General features: G+C 57.1%; 4 protein-coding genes across 4 annotated transcripts; all 4 read left to right on the forward strand.

The window, feature by feature from the left end:
- Positions 1-816: 816 nt before the first annotated feature.
- Positions 817-7,728, forward strand: LPMP_342310 (ubiquitin-protein ligase, putative; the record flags this gene model as incomplete). The annotated part of the gene is made up of 1 exon (XM_010704355.1): positions 817-7,728. One exon carries the CDS (start codon positions 817-819, stop codon positions 7,726-7,728), a length of 6,912 nt encoding a protein of 2,303 aa, XP_010702657.1.
- A 2,004-nt stretch (positions 7,729-9,732) lies between these two features.
- LPMP_342320 (hypothetical protein) lies at positions 9,733-10,917 on the forward strand (the record flags this gene model as incomplete). The annotated part of the gene is made up of 1 exon (XM_010704356.1): positions 9,733-10,917. The coding sequence occupies one exon, from the start codon at positions 9,733-9,735 to the stop codon at positions 10,915-10,917; it is 1,185 nt and encodes a 394-aa protein (XP_010702658.1).
- A 1,340-nt stretch (positions 10,918-12,257) lies between these two features.
- LPMP_342330 (hypothetical protein) lies at positions 12,258-13,280 on the forward strand (the record flags this gene model as incomplete). Its single annotated transcript, XM_010704357.1, has 1 exon — positions 12,258-13,280. One exon carries the CDS (start codon positions 12,258-12,260, stop codon positions 13,278-13,280), a length of 1,023 nt encoding a protein of 340 aa, XP_010702659.1.
- Positions 13,281-14,525: 1,245 nt separating this feature from the next.
- On the forward strand, positions 14,526-19,232 carry LPMP_342340 (hypothetical protein; the record flags this gene model as incomplete). The annotated part of the gene is made up of 1 exon (XM_010704358.1): positions 14,526-19,232. The coding sequence occupies one exon, from the start codon at positions 14,526-14,528 to the stop codon at positions 19,230-19,232; it is 4,707 nt and encodes a 1,568-aa protein (XP_010702660.1).
- Positions 19,233-20,433: the final 1,201 nt, after the last annotated feature.

The following is a 20,433-nucleotide window of genomic DNA, read 5'->3' on the forward strand; positions in this document are numbered from 1 at the left end:
CCCCGCCCTCTCTCTGTGTGTGCGAATTGAACACTCTTTTCTTTACTGTCGGTTTCGACACCGTGTGGTTTCCTGTGTTGCCTTCTTTTCATTCTTGTGGTCTGCTGTCGTGCTCGCTGGTTCTTCTCCGATCATCTTTCCTGCTACCACGCCGAATCTGTGCGCTTTTTATATACCCACACCCACACATCCTGGTCCCACCGATTCTCTGGCTCTCTTTCTTTTTTTTTTTTTGCGCTCTTGCCCTCTTCGCTTCTCTTTTTTTTTTTTCTTGCTCGTATCTGCTAGTGGAGTTTTGCGCGGTGTTTCTGCTCTTCACAGGTTTACCGGGGATTACAACTTTCCTTCACCTTGCCACGTCGGCACTTCTCCTCAGCTTCTCTCGCGTTACATCCCTGTTTCTTTGTTTTGTTATTACTCGTGTTACTTCTGCAGAGGCGTCTGTGTACCGCTTGCAGAGCCGCATCTCTCTTGTTCGTCGCACGTCTGAAGACGTGGGCACACCCGCAACACACGCATACGTACCGGGGGCAGTAGGGGCGCGTGCTTCTACCGTTTCAGCGTATTGCGCTCTTTCTCTACCTCGGGGAGTGCGCCTGGGAGGTGTGCAAATTCGAAGGGTTGGAAAACGAGCGAGGCACTTGTGGGCATTCTGGTCACCCCCTGGGGAAGCAGAAGCTGTACACTGTCTTTTATCTTCCCTTTTCCAAGGGGTTTTCTGCGCTTCTCTGCACGTGTGCTCCTCTCTTCTCGTACGCGATACAGTCCTTCTCCTTCCCCTATCGTCCTTGCCCTTTAGCGGCCTTGTGACCAGCAATGGACATCGGCATCTATGATTCCAAAGCGCAGGTGAGGGCTGTCGTGGCGGAGTGGAAGGCAATGAACTTCATCGGGCTCTTCGAGGCTATTGATGTCATGTCCATCTCCCTCGTAATGGGATTCGAGAGGTATTTGCGCAAGTTTGATTCAGCAGCTGCCATCCCAATCCTGGTTGACGTGTGCAAAACATTCATTAAGGAGAATACGCAGGGAGACCTCATCGTTGTATCACTGCGTGCCCTTTCGCTCATCATGGAGCACGTTCCATCGTCTTACGAGGCAGCGCAGTCATTCCACGTCTCTCTCGTGGAACTCTCATCGCAGGCAATCCACCGAGCGCTCCGCACGGAGTGGACGTTTGTGCAGTCGAACAACAACGCGATGATTGAGGAGGGTCTGCGTGTCATGCGCTTCATCAGCAAGGACGATATGACGGGCGAGCTCATCCACCGTGTTCCTCTCGGAGACTTGCTCACGCTGTGCACGGACTCCCGGCCGTTGGTGGCGCGACAGGCGTTAGAGACGCTGCTGATGATGAGTTGCAAGGTAGTCATGCCGTCCGAGCTGGAGAGCCCGAGTCGTTCTTTCGCCTCCAATATCTTTTCCGTATCGAAGTGGAAGAAGTTGTTGCGCAGCGGCACCGATGGTGGCAAGCTTGGCCGCAAGTTCTTTTTCAACAGAGGCTCGTCAACGAAGGCGACCGCTACCGAGGGCACGGTGCCGTACGCAGACCACCCTGTAGTGGCACAGGTTGAGAATGTCATCTCACCGCTTCTTGTCTCCCTGGTCGAACAGTACGCCAAATCACTCGTGTCGATTCCAGAGCACTGGATTCTGCTCGAGCTGTCGCTGCAATGCCTCGGCACGCTCATTGAGCGAGCGCTGATTTGTCACCGACCTCACACAGCCCGCGCCCTTACCTCGCCCCTGCTGCCAAAGATACTGTTTCAGCTCATTCTCGACACAGAGTCGAACGTCACTCTGGAGCCCAGTGTTCGCATCGATCGCGTCCTCCTGTGCGAGACCACCTTGACGCTGCTGACGAGCTGCCACCGCTACCTGATGCTTGAGAGCTTGCAGCTGCCGGAGGCGCGCCGCTTCTTCCAGCTCATTCTGGAGGACGCGACGGACGAGATTACCACCCTCCTCGACGACCCTTTCCCGCGCGCTGTCATTGCCACCCGCAGCACGCAGAACCGCGACAAGGATCACATCACCTCCATCGCTGCTCTGCAGCTCTTCGTATTAGCCTGTCCGACGGTGCCATCGGATGCCTTTGGGCTGAAGCCGAAGCTGGTGCTGCCGGTACACCAGTGGATGTGGGAGGATGAGATGCGCCACAAGAACTGCATGATCGAGGAGCAGTGCGTGTTGCTCGAGAGAAGCTGGGCGCGACTCGATCACCACGCCTGCATCCCTCTCCGCCTAAAGTCTGCCAACGTAGACTTGCGCACCATGACAATGTGGAAGGGTCCTAACGGAGTACACCGCAACATCTTCCGCGCCTACGTCCCGTTTGTGTACCACTTCGCAGATGAGGCAGCGCTGCGACCCATCGTTGCCGTGAAGGAGGCCGGGCCCTGTGCGGCGGACGGCACTATGCTCGTGTGGAAGCTGACGACGTCGGAAACGCATGACCGCCACGCGATGGCCAGCACTATAATAACGAAAGAGGTGAATAGCGACACGGGCAGCTCGAGCTCGACGAGGCGGGGTCGCTTCAAAGGCTCTATCACGTCGCGCACGTTGTCCGAGAAAGAATCCACGAACGCGTCGGCTTCTGTGCTCCCGGCGGTGGTGCTGAACACGCAGCTGGAGGTGCCGGAGGATCACATCTCGCTTACCGAGGAGTACTTTACCTCCCTGTGCATATTTGCAAAGAATACGTCGGGGCAGATGGCGAAGCAGGTAGCCACGTGTGCGTGCGCGTCGATGCTGCAGCTCATGTTTCTGTCCGGTGCCTCGGAGCGCTTTGAGAAGCTGATGACCAAGGCGGTGCTGCCCATGTGCGAGATGTGCCGCGAAGCTCTCATTTCGGCAGACAAGGCAACCAAGGCGCTCGCTCTGACGATGATTGGTTGGATGCTGTACCACCCGATGGCCGAACCGTGCGAGTTCACGGGAAGTGCGCTGCGCTGCGGTTTGCTGGCCCAGCTGGAGATCCTCTCCAAGATGGCGCTGCTCGTGCACGAGAGGCCCACGCGGACCGCGACGCTTGCAGAGAAGGCGAACACACTGGCGGGCTGCATAGTGGAAAAGATTAAGAATAGCCGCACCTCACACATCGATGGAGACGCGGAGGTGAATGTGGCGAGCAACACTACCCTTGATCGAGCTTTTTTCTCAGCGGCTATGCTGCGTGTGCAGACGGTGCTGGATGAGCTACAGCGGTGCCAGTGTAAGGCCGCCAAGGACCCGGTGGCGACCAGCAGCAGCAGTACGACCACAACAGCCGACAAACAAGGCAGCTCTGCGTGTGTGAGTAAGGTAGAACTCGACACCCACGAGAGTGCAATCCGCGAACTCCTGCGTATCTTCCAAGAGTCGAACGACATCACCGCCTACGAGGTCTTCAACGCTGGGGTAGCCTCCACGCTGCTGTACTATCTCCTTGGTGATCGGACGTTGGAGGACGTGGCTGGGGACACGGTGGTGTACGCCTCCGGCGCCGCTGCCTCCACCTTCCAGAGCAAAACTGTCTCTCTGCAAGGTGTGCACATGGGACTGATAGACCGAAACGCGTCGTCGTGGGCGGCGATGATGGCCAGTGGCATGCATGTCGCCGACATACTTGCCATGTATATGGATGAAAAGCGCATGCAATGCTTTATCCAGTGCGCGGTGGCCTACCCCACTGGGATGCGCCGGCTAGTGTCCACCCTCACTTCGAACCTGTCGCTGCAGAGCTACCTTCCGCTTGTTGAGTCGGTGGTAACCTACAACAAGGTGGTGTGCAAGACGCCTCTGCAAGCGCATGATGCGCTAGTCATGATCTCGCCATTAATCACACTCTGCGGCGATGCTGGCCAGCGCATCTTAGCCGCCATCAAAAACACGACAGATGATATTTTACCGCTGCCTCACAGCGACAACTCTGTAGCTGCAGACGGCTTCTCCTCGATGCCGGCTGCATCACACCCGAGCAGGGCAGAACCGAAGCTGAGAAAGCCGGGGTTGCTGTCGTCTTCATTGGCACGCAGCAAGGCGATTTTGTCGCGGAGGAACGAGCCGCGCAACGTCACGCGGATCGCAAAGGAATGCTGCATGGAGGGCCACCGCCTTCAATTCACCGAGAGCTACAGGCAGGCGCACTTCTGCAACAAGTGCCACCGCACCATATTCAGTGGACACCACTGCCGCACGTGCAACTACAACGTGTGCGTGAACTGCTACCGTGGCTACACCGGCAATGTAGAGCTGATCCGGTCACTGGCTTCCATAGAGCGGAACCATGTACACCTCTGTGCCACTATTGGCGATCTGGAGCGGTGGTTTCGCACCGGGTCCACCTCAACCAAAGGTACTCAGCTGGCCCCGGCTTCGCAGTCGACGCTCAATCATCTCGAGCGCTTCACAACGCGTGTCCTCACCTTCTTGAAGCGGTATACGGAGGTTCGCAACACGCCTGCAGCCACACCCTTCACACATGCCAGTGGTGCAACAGCCCCAAGCTTCCTTTCCTCTGCAAGCCCGACCACCAGTATCAGTTTTTCAGTGGAGCTTGCGAAGAAGCTGCTAAGTCACCCGAATGTTGTACGACGCCTAACGTACAAGTACCTCTCGCAGTTTTCGATGCGTGGGGTGCTGCTGGACGAGGGCGCACCGATCATACCAGCCCATGCTACTGCCCTTGACGCTGAGGTGCAGAAGGTACTGAGCACTGCGGTGGAGAGGCAGGCAGCTCATTATATGGTGCAGGAGGCAGTGGAGGAGCGGTACATCTTGTATCGCCCTTCATGCGGCATGCTCCCCTTTCACGAGACGGTGCTAAGCACTCTTTACCGCCGCGCCTTTGCACTCGGCGATTATCAACTGCTTCTGAAGCTGGAAAATTGTCTGCTGCGGCTTGACGGCACCGTGGAGGAGCCGCTGACGCTGCAGGCGAACAGCGCCGTGACGGTCGCGAATCCTGCTGCCGTGTCAAGCGGGCGCCACCTGAATATGAAGTTCATAAAGAAGTCCAAATCGGTCAAGTCGCCGCTTGCAGGAGGTAGGACCTGGTCTTTCAGCTCCTCGGCTTCAATAACGGCAGGGAAGCCGATCACCGCGTCCGAGGAGAAGTTGGTGGAGGAGCGCGAGCTCGAGGGCAACAGTGCTGTAAAGAACAAGACCTACATTTTTCACCACTTCGAGAGTGACTCGGCAGCATGCTGCGCTTGCGGCGCACACTCCCGCGCCGAGTTTCACACGGAGGAGCCGCCGGCGCTCATCTTTACGGCACCCGACTTTGCTCACCGGGCCGATATGCTGCTGCTCATCATGCTTCATCGGGTCCTCTTCGAGGAGACTCATGGGCTGATTGCCTATGCCGCGGAGGCCAAGGACATTTTTGGCGGCGATGACAGCATCTTCGAGAACAGCGCTATCACCACCGCATTGGTGCGCTCGTTGGAAGCGTCGGCGCTGCGTGTGAGCATGCTGCCGCCACTCTACGCGCTGCCGCGGTGGGTGAACTTTGTGTTGCGTGAGGGGCGCTTTCTCATCCCGCTGTCAGTGCGGGAGCGGACGTCGCGCTTTTTGGCTTACGGTGCACGGCGCTCCTTCACCCAGCACATGCGCTTCTTCCGTAATCAGCGCACCAACCGGCCATTCTTGAACTTACCGGGTGAGTGGGCGAGGCAGTCGAACCACAAGTTCTCCGTCAGCCGCGATACGTTCGCGCGCGACGCATACATGATGCTGCGCAAGTGCTCTGACGCGCGGTTTCCTATCTCAGTGGAGTTCAAAGGCGACGTTGGCGTCGGTCAGGGCCCAACGGCGCAGTTCTACACTCTGCTGGCGACGGAGGTAAGCAAGTGCTGCACCAAGCTGTGGCGCGTGGACGGCGACAAAGCAAGCAACCGCACCAACACCGCTGCGGTGACAAACTCGTCTTTAGCGGTTGTGGCCAGAACCGACTCGCTGATGGCTGCTTCGCCGCCTACATCGTTGCCGCGGCGTACCAGTAGCATCACCCCTACGCACTCCCCAGCTCGCGCTAGCTCCATAAAGAACGGTGCCGCTGGCACAGTGAACTCACGGAGCTTTGGCGCCACTTATACGCCGACTTCCTCAGCTAAGATTTCGCACGCAGGATCGGTGGACAGTGCTGCTTGTAGCGCAACCCTCAGCCCGAGGCCGTTCATGGCGGGTGCGCTGGACGCTGACGCAGTCCTCGTACCACCACCGGAAGGCTTTTATCCGCGCCACATGGATGGCGTGCGCTGGTACGTCGAAGACGTAGAGAGTTTTCCCACGACACCTCTACGGTGCTGCAGCAGTGATCGCTTTCTCGGTGACAGCGTCACGGCCCGCGCCTTGCACCGGAGTTGTAGCGAACAACTAGGCTTTTCAATGACTCGAAGAGGTCTCAGCTTCATCGATCACGCGTCCACTTGGGGGACTGACAAAAATCACCACCATAGCAACAACCTCAGTGCCTCCGCGGCCCACCACAATGTGAACAAGAGAACAGTTTTGGTGGACCGAAATGCTGGTTTGATGCGGGGCTACGCCATGGAGCAGCGGGAGCGTGCCAAGGCATACTACGCCATCGGCGCCGCACTCGGCCGTGTCTTTGTGGATGAGCAGGTGTTTCCGCTTTCACTGTCACGGGCGATAGTCTACTTTATTCGTCGAGGCGTGCCGGCCTACCAGTCCGTGCTGCCCATGGTGAAGCACACTGACCCACTGCCAGAGTTCCCGATCGACCTATTCGAGCTACCGTTGGCAGCGGTGAGCTGGGCGGATCAACGTCTTGCAAAGAGCCTGGCGTCCCTCTCAACCATGGATAAGGCCACCCTCGCTGCGCTCGACCTGTATTTTACCCTCCCTGGTGATGACAACTTCGAGCTTTTCCCTGGCGGGGCTCAGGTAAAGGTCACCAAGGAGAACTTGCGGCTGTATCAGCGCCGTGTTGTTGGAGCGTTCCTGTACGAGTCGGTCGCGGTGCCGTTGTACTTCTTGACGATGGGCTTTCAGGACGTTGTACCGCACGAGGCGCTCACAGCTCTGGAGGTAGAGGAGCTGATTGGCATTCTCTGTGGGGAGGACAAGAACCCAAATGACCCCCTATGGACGACGGACGAGATTCGCTCTGTACTGGTGGGTGACCACGGCTACCAGAACGACTCGCCGCAGCTGGGACTACTGGCAAAAGTGCTCGGACAGCGGCTGACTCCAGCAGAGCAGCGCGACTTCCTGCTCTTCTGCACCGGCTGCCCTCGGCTGCCTATTGGCGGTATCCGCGCTCTCGGTGCCATCACGGTAGTACGGAGCTCTAACGCATTTGCGGAGGCGCATACTGAGGCACTGCAGGCGGAGGCTGGAACATCGGTGGGCAGCAGCAGCGGCGGCGCTGGATTGATCCACGTGGAGGAGGGGGAAGAGGGGGAGGAGGGGGAGGTTCAAAGCGGCCCACTGGGTGGCTTGTGCAAGCCCAGCGCGCAGACCAACGCGGAGGACACGCCGTCTGTACAACCTGAGTCTCCGCGCTGCAACGCATCTTCCCTCTACAGTACTGTATCAGAGCAGCCGTGCGACATGACGTCAACCTTTGAGGCTGATCTGGCCGACTCTGAGTGGGCGTTGCCATCGGTGAACACATGCTTCCGGTACTTAAAGCTGCCGCCATACCCGAGCGAGGATCTGCTATACAAGAAGCTGCTGTTGAGCATCACGCAATCCGGCGGCAACTTTGAGCTTTCATAGAAACGACGTTTGTACGCGTCTTTCTCCTGTCCTCGTCGCTCTTTTTAAAGCCCTCGACTCTCCCCTTTTTCTCTACTGCGTCATGCACTGTGATGGTGTCTGGTGTAACTCGTGCATTGCTTTGTGAGAGTTGGCGAAGATGCCGCTGTTGCTATTGTTGGGACCTGAAGACGGTGGTAGTGTGGCTTCGGCATTCTCCTCCCCTCTCTCTGTGACTGTGTAGGTCAGCCCCTCTTTGCTTTTCTTTCCTTCGCTTGTGTGGAACGGGGATGGAGTAGAGAAGCGCAGTCGTACGGAATAGACTGGCCCGCCCGCCCCCCACCCCCCTGCAGTGCACTTCTTTTCCTGTTGAGTTTTCCTCTTTGTTCGTCACACACTCCCTCTCTCTCTTTGTGTGTGTTGGTGTGTCTGTTGATCTCCTCACTTCGGACTGCTGTATCCCCTTCTCGCTTTTTCTTCGGCTTCTCATTTTGTGCCTTTTTTTTGTTTTCGCCCTTTGGGTTTCCTTTGCGCGCCTCGCTGAGATCTGTTGTCTGTGCGCCTCTCTGTGTGGCTTTTCGTTCTCTCTGCTGTTCTCCACCTCCTTGATGCCCCCCTCCCTCCCCTTTCCCTTTCCTGTGCGCTCGCTCTTCCTCTGCCGTTCTCCCTGTCTTCTTTTTTCTTTTCATCCTTTGCTCACCTTCTTCCACTTTCCAGCTGGACAACGCGCAACGCCTCGCATCTCACTTTTGATCGTGTGCGTGTTTTGTTCGTCTGCTTTCCTTCCCTTTTGTGTTGTCTCTCGCACGCCCCTCGATACGGACTTGGGGTGCTTTTTTTGTCCTTCTATTACCTCCGCTCTATGTGCGTGCGTATGACCACATCTCTGCCTGGCATGGGATGTTGCCCTCTCCCGCTTTGTGCTTTCCGTTGCTGTACTGCGCCTGCAAATGAGATCGTATTGTTTTTTTTTTGCGGTGTCTCTCTTTTTTCCCTCCCTCTCTGCGATGAGCTGCTACTTTGCGCTCTTGCTTTTACGTCTCTCTCTCTCTCTTTCTCTCTGTGCGTTATGCCTCACAGCAACACTCCTCAACTGCGTCAGGAAGTGGAGTCAGCGATGGCGGTGTTTAATTGCGTAAGGCGTTGTGAAAACTGTCGACTTTCAGTTTTGCTTCCTCTTTCTCATTTTTAAGCGGTTGAAGTGACTTTGGCTCGTGTCATGCTTAGATGGGTAGCCGGTCTCACTTCTTGCCGATGTCGACACTGCGCGAAGAAGGTATACCGTTTCTACTCGGTGCTACTGTTTATTTCACCTCCTCCCTTTCAGTGCAGTCTTCTCTACAGCCAAAGGAAAGGTATTTTTAAAAAATGATGGAGACAAACAAACTGTACCCGTGGTGACTCTTGTGGGGTCCTTGAAAAGGCACCCCTCCCCTCACTCGACAGCATGCATCATTCTGCTGTGACGTCTGTCGCTCTCGCTTCTTCCAGGTACCAGAAGAATCGGTTGGATGTGTGTGTGTGTGTGTGTGTCGAGGAGAAAACATCATTGTCGCTGTCGCCGGTGCTCATCTCTCTTGCCCCGCGCTTCTGTTGTTGTTATCTTCTCTGCGCCTCGCCACACTCTGGACCGCCTTCCTCCACGCTCCCTCCTCCCCCACACATACATACAGCTGGAGGCTCGTTGTCGCCTTTCCTGCCACAGTTCGCTCCTCTCTAGTCATCTAGGTATGGGTCATCTTTATCTCTTCGCTCTACTCGCTCAACCTCTTGCTCTGCTCCCTGTCCCCTCCCCTTTACCCCTCCCCTCACTATTGTGCGCAGCCACGACGGGGCTTCTTGCCGACTGCATTTCAATCTCTTAGCCCCGGCTGAAGGAAGCTTCTCGGGGCTACGAAGTGAGCCATATTTGCCATCTTAAGCTAGAAAGGCAAAACCACATCATCGCCTCCGCGTCAGCTCGCGTCCACCGCACTACCAACTTCTTGTCCTTCCTGCAGTCCGAGTTCCTCCAGGGCCGCTGTCATGGCGACAGAGGATGAATTGAGGGAGCTTCTCCCGAAGCTGCGCTTCAACAAGGAGTTCAAGAAGAAGCAAAAGTACAAGTACAAGAAACGTGTGGAGGCGCGCGAGAAGGAGCGCGTGATAGTCAACGGCAAGAAGCGCTCCGCTAGCAAGGAGATCGAGACCGCCAAACATGGCGCAAAGGCGAAGTCTACAACAGCCAAGAAGTCCGATGGTGTAGCAGCGGCGGCCGCGAGAGCGAAAGGGAAGCCGAAAACGCGTGTGCCAAAGCTGAAAGTGGCCAATGTGGAGACTGGCAAGGAGACGCTGAAGAAGAAGAAGGCGCGAGACCTCGTGCGGGAAACACGAAAAAAAAAGAAGACTTCCTCCAAGAAGGAGCCCAAGTCAGCCTCCAAGTCTACCCGTGCTAGTGTGGCCCCCGCCGCAGTCGTCGCGAGCGAGTCTTCCGAAGCAGAGCAAAGAAGGACAAGAGTGACGAAGGACGAGCTGCCTGCGACTGCTGCTCTGGCAGTATTGTCTGTGGAGCCGAAGCCGGCGATGACGCAGGCAGAGCGCGACCGGGAGCTGCTTGCTCGGGCAATTCGCGGCGATGATCTGTTTGACAGCGACGCAGCCGCGGGTGTCGCTGATGGTGCGGCGTTCGTTCGCCAAGACCCATCGCTCTACCCGGATCACGCCTTTCTTGACGATTACGCGGAGAAGAAACACGCCGAGGCTGTCTCGGCCGACGAATTACTCAAGAACGCGCACAATTTTTTTAAGAACCTCGGCAATCGAGAACGTGCCCTTAACAAGGTTGCAAAGGAGCACATTAAGCACCTCCGGGCAGTCAACCGCCGCGGCGGCGACAAACAAGGATTTCGTTATGTAGTGCCCAAGAGCGTGAAGCAGGTGGTACGAGAGCTACTCTCGGCGCAGAAGGCGCGTGACGGCGAAGAGGACCCCGAGGCAGTTATCGACCCAGGCCAACTTGTGTCGACGTTCGGCGGCGACGGGGTGGCGGAGACTTCTGACAAGCCTGTGCGCCGCAGCCGTCGCCGACGCTCACGCACTTACTCGGACTTTTACCAGTTTCAGGTGAGTAGGCGATGGACTCGTAACGCGGAGAACTTCCTTAAGCGTAGCCGACCCAACAAGGCGCTCTTCGAGGCTAAGAAGCACCAGCGCTCCATAAAGAATTTTTGAGACCGATGCGAGTCGCTCAGTTGGCAGCGGAAGGGGACTCTCACCGGAGTGTGCCTTTCACTGCTTCCGCACGTGCTGCATCGCTCATGTTTGCGCGTTGCTCTACTTGTCGGTTGGCATTTTTGTGTTTTGTTGTTGCTGCTGTTTTTTTCTTTTTGATTTTTTTTTTCGAGTGTTTGTTGTACGCGAGCCATTTGATGGTGTTTGATGTTGTTCGAGTTGAAACGGGGGTGGGGGAGGGGTAGGCCATGGGGATTGAGGGGGCAGAGCGGAACGAGGAAAGGGACACTTCTCAGCTTTCGTTCTCGAAGGATACAGAGGTGGTTCTGCGCTTCCTTCTTCTGATTGCCACAGAAGCGATCCGCACCATCGCGCTACGTTCGACTTGTCGCACTTCGTCTTCGGCTTTTCACCCCTCCCCTGCGCGTTTTGTTCGCCGCCTGCGACGCTGCCTTCGGCGACGCCCTCGTGGCTTCAGCCATTCGCCAATACACACGGACACACGAATAACCGTACTCGTGCAATGCGTCATTGGCGTTGGAGGAACGGAATTTCATCCAAGAAAGGCTCTCTGGAACGAAACTCCTTTGCTCATGGCAGAACAATGAAAAAAAACTCACAGGGATGAGCGAAAGGGTAGACGTGCTGCTTAACAACCGTGTGCGGCTCGACACCCACCCATACCGGTACTGGCGTAGACAGACAGACCTCCCTATGCGCGTACATGTGGCGGATGATTAACGGGATAAAACGTAGTTTTTCTTTTCGAATAATGGTGTACATGCGCCATCGCGCATGTGTCTTCAACAACAAAGAATGACTAGAAGCGCACCTGTCTAGATACAGGCAGCGCAGCGCAGCACAGAGCGACTCGACTGCGCGCAGAGCAACAGACTTGGTCGTCCGGCATGCGGGGGTCGTCTCTGAATGTGCAAAGAGGAGCGGAGTTGATGTACTGAAAGGGTCACATGTGCTGTTCGATTACAGTTGCCCAAGGAGAGTGGCGCATATCAGCAACATGCGGAGCACGGAGTGAAGCGCGTGCTTCAGGAGCCTCCTTTCACTTGTGCGTGCTGCACTCTGCGCTTCACTGTTTCGTTTGCTTCTCTTCCCACTCTCTTTTGGGGGCTGTACGAGCACCGAGCTGCACTTGCCATCGACCACTTCGATGGCGATATGGACCGCGCACCATGTAGCCAAGCCCTCCTTCTAGTGGTGCTCTTGCTCAGTGCTATCACGGAGGAAAAATACCGCGTACGGAAACACTCACAGGCACATTCGTGCTAACTGTAGTGTCCCCGCTCCTCAACACACGCACAGTTGGCACGTCGTCCGAAAGAATGGTCCGACAGAAGTCGCGTAACTTGTGGAATGGCGAGGCGGGCACGAAGTCTGTGAATCGCCCTCAGCGTGTCACCGTTGCCAAGGGTTGGAAGGTCGCACCGGCTCTTTTGCCAGCCAAGCCGCTGGCTCCGCGCCGGCGCAAGTACGCACCGATTCGTCCAAACAACCGTGACGCGATCGCCATCCCGCTTGGGGGTCAAAGCTACAACCCGGTGGATGAGGAGCACCAGGAGGCCCTTGCTAAGGCTGTCCGCCAACTGAGCAGGAAGAAGCTCAAGGATGAGAAGTTCATGAGGATGATGACGATGGGCCGCGACCGAAAGTACACGGGAAACTTTTCAGCAGACAAGACGTGGGAAGAGGAGGTGAAAGAGACGGCGTCGGCGACTGCTAAGACACAGCAGAAGAAGGGCGCGAAGGCCGTGCCTGTCTCCATCGGTGCGTCGTCTGCGTCCTTGCCCGCTCTAGCCGCCGTGACACCGAGTGGGAGCGGGGCCAAGGATGACCATGTTGCTGCTGATCTGGCGCCCGTGGTGAAGGATTGCAAGACGGCCAAAAAGACAAAGAAGAAAAAGAAGACAAAGAAGGCGATGGTGGAGGACGCAAAGCGTGCCATGGCACACCGGCGTCACCCGGAGCGTGATGCCGTGGCGAAGGAAACGGAAGAGCTCGATATGCTACTCGCCACCCATACTGCGATGGAGAATAGGCGTGAGGCAGCTCGGCAGAAGCGTCGCGCGGCGAAAAAGGCGAACGTCGCCATCAAGCATTACGGCCGGCACTACCACACCCCGCTAGTCGTCGACGTCACGCCGAGCGACAAGCTTGTCGGCTCCTTGCGTCATCTCAGCGGCGGGTTTGTCCACCCTGCTATGGAGCGCATGAAATCACTGGAAGAGCGCAACTTAGTGCCGGCACGCATGCGTCATACTTACAATAAGCGCAAGGTGCTGAAGCCCAAGGGCCAGGTGCGTGTGAAGCGGGAGGAGTTTGGAGTGATGCCCGAGACAAGCTTTTGAGCTACAGCACCAAGAGACTTACCTTTGGCCTTTCTGGGTATACGTTGTCTGCTCACCTGTAATGCGCGCAAGACCCACAAGGCGTTGTTCTTGTAGCGTGCGTCTGTTCAACCGCACCGTCCATGTGCTGTGTTTCGTTTTGAGGCTTCTCTCTTAAAGACGCGTCTAACGTGTAAAGTAAATGCTTGCCCACCTGTCGTGGGGGTGTCTGTGCATCTGTAGATGTGTGTGTGTGTGTGTGTGTGTGTGTGTGTGTGTGTGTGGTGTCTTTGCTGTTGTGATGGCCGTTTTTCCCATTCTGATTGTTCTTACACGTGTTTCTGTCCTACGAGCATTTTGCTTTTTCTTCGCGTAAGAAAAACATTAGAAAATGCTGAGCTGCAGGATTCCATGAATGTAGTGGAGGAAGCATGCCAATGCTGACGTGATGCGCAGTGGTGGAGGAGATGGAGGAGGTGGTGAAGAGGCCCTGAAAAGGCTCGAACACGTCTCAGCTGCGCTTCTCGCAATGGAACAGAAATCGAAAGCGTGTCTGACGGACGCAGACATGAGGTCTCGCGCATTCCCTGTTCATGGTAGGATGGTCTCGTAGCGATTATGCTTTCTCTCTCTCTCTCCCCCTTCCGCTGGTTTGACTGTCACGCCCTTTTCTCCTCACCCACCCCCTTGCTGGATGTTTACAATCCTCTGTTTTACTGTTCTCCATGCACGATGTTATGTGTGGATGTATCTGGGCTCCGCATGATGCTTCCTTGAATTGCGCCTTTGGAGCACTGTTATACTGTGCGTGGCGTATATACATATATATATATATATGTGTGTGTGTGTGTTGCGGTGATTTTGACTGTGTGGCTATTGCTGCTGCCATCACTCTCTCTTGACCGTCTTACCCGCGTGTTTCTTTTCCTAGAGGAAGAACGAAAAGCAAACGCACTGCTGGTCTTTCTATTCAGCGTCGATTTGGGGCATCTTACGGAACGGGTCAAGTACAGGAGCTTCTGGGAGCACTTTGTCTGGGAGTAAGGCAGCACGAACACCGTAAAGGGGGGCGTGCCACCGTTCCCCGACGTTTGCATTGTTGGATTCGTCCCGATTTACCCCTCTCTTTCGCCAACCATGAGCTTTCTCTTCAAGGCTGTATTGGGGCAGCGCGTGGTGCATCCCCCTCCGCTGGGCAGTGACAAGGGGTCACACGCGGCAGCGAATAATGTGCAAGACACGAAGTTGTCAGGGGCACCTGCTGCGATGGCGGCAAGTCCATCCGCGGCCATCAATGGAGACCACGGGAACAGTTCTACTATAAAATCAAGTTATGGTGTCGCGGCGTCACCTTCTTCGCGTGATGGGCCCTCTGCAAACTCACTAACGTCCTCGCCGTCGCCTCGACCGAGCACGTCAACGCGGACGCTGCTTCTGCGCATCGAGGGCTGCGCGGTGGCGCAGGATATTCGGGACGCACAGTGCGACCTTCTGCGTAGCGCTGACCTCCCGTACGCACTCGATGCAACGGCGCTAAAGTCGCTGCTCGATCTGCTTGTCAGTTATGCCGAGGACGAATCCATTACGGAGCCCACGCTGCACCTGCTTGCCAATGCCACAAACTTGGACTTGTACCCTGACCAAATGGAGTCGAACCATCGCGTCGTCGAGGTGACCGCGGCGTTAAAGCGGCGCGCACGGGATGCACTGCTCGCGCCGCTTATCGATGCCGTGGGGTTGTTGCTGGACTCTATGAAAACAACAGCGCCGTTTTGGAGCCGCTACTACGTTGTCGTGCTGCTCCAGCGGCTGGAGGAGTTTGAGCCGTACAAGCTGAATCAGGCGCTGCTTGGGGCCCGCGGCATCGGCGTTTTGCTTGATGCTTTGAACGAAACCCAGCAGGATCACCTGCTGCGTAATCAAGCCTTGCAGCTTCTCACGTCGCTGACCTTGACCGATGCGGAGCTACAGACCCTTCTCGCCTTTCACAACGCATTCGACTCGCTGTTTGATGTGATCCAGCGCGAGGGTGGTGTTAGGCGAGGCAGATCCATTGTGAAGGACTGCCTAACGGTGGTGCACAACATGCTTCGCTCAAACAAGGCAACCCAGAAGTTTTTCCGTGAAATGGGCTGTGCTGCACGACTGGTGGCCCTGTTTGACTCCGTTCCATCTCAGCTGGCGGCGTGCACTGTCGTCGACCACGGCCACAACGGCGCTGCCAACAGCTCTCCCTGCCTCGTTTGCCCCCCACTGACAGTGTTGACCGCGAAGCTGGAGGAATTTCTTGACGTTACCAAGAAACCCGATACGATGCTAAACGTACTCATGTCCGCTTCGATTCTCGCGTGCGTCCTGCGGGGCATCGACGAGGACGAGGAGGAGCTGAAGTCCATACAAGACGCCCTACTTCGATGCGGTCTTCTGACTCCGCTTGCCCGCCTCGCATTCAGTGGGCTGGCCATCGACGACGCCACCCGAATCGAGACAGTGCGGGTGTTAGCGTTGCTGCTGAACGGGTCAAAGCGGGGGGTGGAAGAGTGGCTTAACCTCCCACCCGTCACGATTCTTGTTCGAGCAACTTTGCCATACAGAGCGCAGGTGTGGCCTGCACCGCGCGCGCTGCTCTCATGCATTTGCGAGACAACCGACACAACGCTCGTCAGCGCTGGCGTGCAGCTCTTCACAGTGGTGCTGGGCGTGCCGGTCCATCAAGAGCGCTCAGTTGGCGTGTTCCTGAGCGGGTTAGTGTCGCCGACGTCAGAGTACGGTGATGACCCCAGCGGCGGTGTATCAGTACAGGCGTCGTCTACGACTTCACCTCTGCGGACTGTCAAGGGGACCAATGCCAGCACCTCTGATGAGGATGCGCAGTGTGGTGTGGCGCTTGCCCGGGTGCTGCTCTCGTCGCGAACGTCGGCTGTGGAGAAGTTCTACGCTGCTCAGGTGCTGCGCGCGCTGGTTGCACTACCTGGTGCCACGCAAGTGGCCCAAAGCCTCGTGCACTCACCTGTGCCGCCCCATCTGCAGAAGTCAACGCTGGACGACCTTGTCAAGACACAGCCAGGGTGGACGCTATCTTCCCGCCTGCCGCCCTCCTTCTTCAACTACACTGTCACCTTCCTTATTTTTTGTCTCAGCGGCGGTGCGGTGACACAGCAAATGAATACGGCAGCTCTCGGCGCCTACAGTGGGGCGCTGTTGGCCTGGATGAGTTCTTCTCCCTTGGCGGCGACTGCGTTTGTTGAGGAAGTGTCATGGAGCGAAGCGCTGCTGCATCAGGCCCGCCGCGACGGACCCGCCCATCTTCGGTTGTGGTCGGCGGTGGTGATCGCAAGTGCCTGCGTCGTGTCGAAGAAGGCAGCAGCCGCAGGTGCCGCTCCGCCAACGGCCGCGGCGGCTGCAGCGGCCCTCATGCACCGGTTTACGCAGGTGGTAGGTGGCGGAGCGGTGCTTGACACGATTCTCTTCGACATGCAAGCCAGCACGCCGGTGTGGCAACATCCCGTGGCGAGCGGGCTACGGACACAGGACCCCACCCCGTACGATGAAGCTACTGTGGCGCTGGTGGAGCAGCTTGTGGCGGAGTTCAAACAGCTCTTGGACAGCGTTGCACGGTCGGCATCGCACGGCCCGGCTGCGATGATGAGGCTGCCGCCATCAACACACTCTGAACAGCTGCATCCGGGTCACGCGCTGCCAGAACGCGGAGTAGCGTCGCACCCCGTTGCACCGCCACCGACGCAAGCGGGTCAGTTGCCACTGAAGCAGCCGCCTTCTGAGCTCGCTGCTGCGTCGTTGGGAAGCCTCGGACACAGCCCCATGTCATCCACCGACTTCCTGGTCGAGCCCCCTCCACCAGATCTTCCTGTCGTCCCACTGCGCCAGGAAGTAATCCCTCCTGTGTCAGATGCGCGCACACACGAGATGCTGGCTGCGCTACAAGGGGAGCTTGAAGCCACCCGGGCGGAGAAGGCGGACCTCATGCATGCGCTGGAGGAGTGGCGCGAGCGAGCTGAGCAGCTCGCTGCACAGTACGCTATCCTGGAGAACGAGCAACAGAGGCGTGTCGCCGCGGCAGCGGAAGAAGGACACATTCAAGTCGAGGATGCTGCTGCTTCGGCGATGGAGGACATGCACTCGCAAGCCGCATGCGCTGATATGGTCGATGGGCTTCGCGAGAACATTCGGCTGCTCGAAGAGGCACTGAACTCGAAGGAAGAGGAGCATCAGCAACTGGTGGAGTCGATGAACATGATGGAGGAGCAGCTGCGGCACGCTTCCGACGCTGCGACCTCTCAGCGACTGGAGCTTCTTCAGCAGCGACAACAGCATCAAGGGCAACGGCATCTTCCACCGCTGGATGTGATCACCAAAATGGAGGCGGAGCGCAATGCAGTGGCGCAGCAGCTGGCGCTATCACAGGAGGAGACCGCACGACTGCAGCAAACTCTGAAGAGTGTCAGTAAAGACTACAGCGAGTTGCTGCTCCTGGTAGCCGAGCTCAACGAGGAATGCATGTCAGTGAGGGCTGGCTCGTCCATGGCTCCTACGCCAGTACGACCGTGGCCTGAGAATGCTGGCCTCAGCCTCAAAAGGGAGGTTGGGGTGCCGCAAGATCCACCCGTGTACAACACTATCATGAGCGACGAAGGCTTCTTCGCTAGTGCGGAGATGCTGCCTGTGAAGGCTGCTGCACCGCAATGCGTGGGGTGGGAGGGCACAGTAGATTCTATGGCGATTGGCACGTGTAAAGCGCAAGGGCGAGAACCGGCGTCCACCCCACAGGCGTTGCACCCAGTCTTGGCTGCAGAGCGACAGACAAGTGGGGATGCAGACTGGACTCATGGCGCGTCCGTGCACGCCAGTGATGCGCCGCCGGATGTCTCCATTGACCAGCCAGACACGCGAACTCTTGCGCATGCTGATGCAGCTTCTTCACTGACCCAGCAGCTCTTTGTGTTGCCGGCAGCGCCAGCCGCTCCGTTCCCGGCATTGAACTCACCTGCGTTGCCGACGGAAGCAGCATCGCCTTCGCCTCATCCTTTGCCGCAACTAGGCGGGCAGCAGCAGCCACACGTAGGTCAGCCCCTGCTTCCTCCTGGAAGCCATGCTTCTCCTCCACCGCCACCGCCCGCAACGGCACCTCACCAAGCGGTCTACCAGTCTGCCCTTCAAGTCCCTCGCTACACTGATCCCTCCATCACCGTGTTGGGTGAGTGCGGCGCTTCTGGCGGAGCGGGGCCGCAACAACACTCCGTCGTGAGCACCGACGTTGAGTATTGCTCGCCTCAGCTAACTGCGTTGTCTCATCCACCACCACTGCTGGGGCTTCAGCATGCTGTGCTTGCCTATGAGTCACCGCAGAATGCTGACCCCGCGGAGATCTACCACGAAGTAGAACTGGCAGACTGTACGGTGCATCACTCTACGAAAGGGGTACTACTCTTGGCCTCACAAAGCATTCAGGAAACGGCAGCGAGGGACACCACGTCAGCAGTCGAAGGTAATGCCCCTAGCATTTCAGCTTCGTACCATTCTGCGCAGCTGAGTGGAGAGGATGCACCGCCTGTTGCGGTGATCGCCGCCAACTCGACTGTTTTGAATTCTCCCTTGGCCGGCACCGGAAGCGCAGTAGACAACCTGGTCGGGATGGACAGTGGCGAAGGTGCGCTATGCAGAAGCGGTGCAAACTTTGGGATGGGCGTAGGGGAAACCGGGAATCGCAATGCAGGTCGTTGGGCAACGAGGGAGCTGTTTTCGGTGACCAACGCATTCGCGCAACCCCCAGCCGCCGCTGCACTGAACGGCAGCGCCGCAAGCACGAGTGAGGCATTCTGTCCGGGTGTACGAGAGACGGAGTCTTTCGAAGACAACAAACGAATCAGTGGTCCTACAACGACCTACAACCCGTTTGCAGACCTCAACACCAGCGACGACGACGCAGAGGCCGGTTTCCGTGACCTGCGTTAGTGGCGTTGCGTAACTGACACGTGCATGGCCAGGGGGTTGTTCTCTCTCTTTCATGGGTATCGTCTTTGGTGGGCCCTGGTAATGCCCGTCACATGACTCGAACGAAGCGTTGCGTGGCCTTGCGAGGAATGCAGACACGCATCCGTTTCCCAGTACGCGAGCTATGCGTTTCGGACCTCTTTAGTGTCTCTCTGTGCGCTTGTCTGTCTGCCGGTGTCCGTCACTCCAGCATAATGAAGGGTGCGGCAGGCTTTGTTTATCGTTCTGTCGAGCGCCACTTCCTTTGTGTGAGTCTTTCTTGAATCCCTTTGGCGCTGCTGACGCCACAGCCCCCTTAGAGACGCGTCACGCACACGTGGTACGGTCTCACTTCATTTTCTCGCGGCGCTCTTCATACCCTTCTCATTTCCACTGGGCCCTACCGATTCACCCCTTTCCCTCCTCCTTCCCTCTTTAATCTTAGCGTACGGGCCTATCTATCACAGACGTTCTCCTGAATTTCTGTTGCTGTATAGCGTGCACTGGGGAATTGTCCCGAGCACTTTGCACCATGACACAACCCAACTAAGAACCACCTAGAAGTGAGGCGGCTCCATCACGGACGTTGCAGCCTCCGCACTGGGTGAACTATGAAAAGGTGGTGGTCACCCAGTTCCGTCGCGGCGAACGATTTCGCCTCTCGCTACTTCGCATTGTGACGACCCTATCGGCCGCTACCCTTACGCTTTGTTGACGCTCTCCGCGTCTTCTATGATGACTATCCCCTCCCCTCCCTATCAGCGAGCTCCCTTTCGTCATGTTCTGGTTCCCTCCCTCTGCCCCCTCCCTCTCGCTCTTATCTCGTTGGTGTTCTGTGTGTTCCCTTGAGTACTCTGTTTACGTGTGGTGGGAGCCGTGCCCTCCGCTTTGTGTTTGTGCTGGAGACCACCTTTTTCTTTTACTCTTGTTGCTTCTGGTTCTTGCTTGTTGTGGTAGTGGTGGCGGCGTTGGGTCTCCACCGCTCTGCATCACCTTTTTCTTTAAGATCGTGTGTCCTGGTTTGCCTCTTGGACGAGGCTAGGGTGACCGTGTCTCGGAGAGGAGACGCTCAGGCTTTAAAAGCAGCAGCAACCGTTATCTTAAAAGCGCCCATCACAACCACCTGACAACTGGGGGTAGCGTGCAAAGAAGCTGAGCCTCAGTGGTTTGGGTGTCGCTGCTG

Source organism: Leishmania panamensis (assembly GCF_000755165.1).
Source record: "Leishmania panamensis strain MHOM/PA/94/PSC-1 chromosome 34 sequence".
NCBI classification, from domain to species: domain Eukaryota; phylum Euglenozoa; class Kinetoplastea; order Trypanosomatida; family Trypanosomatidae; genus Leishmania; species Leishmania panamensis.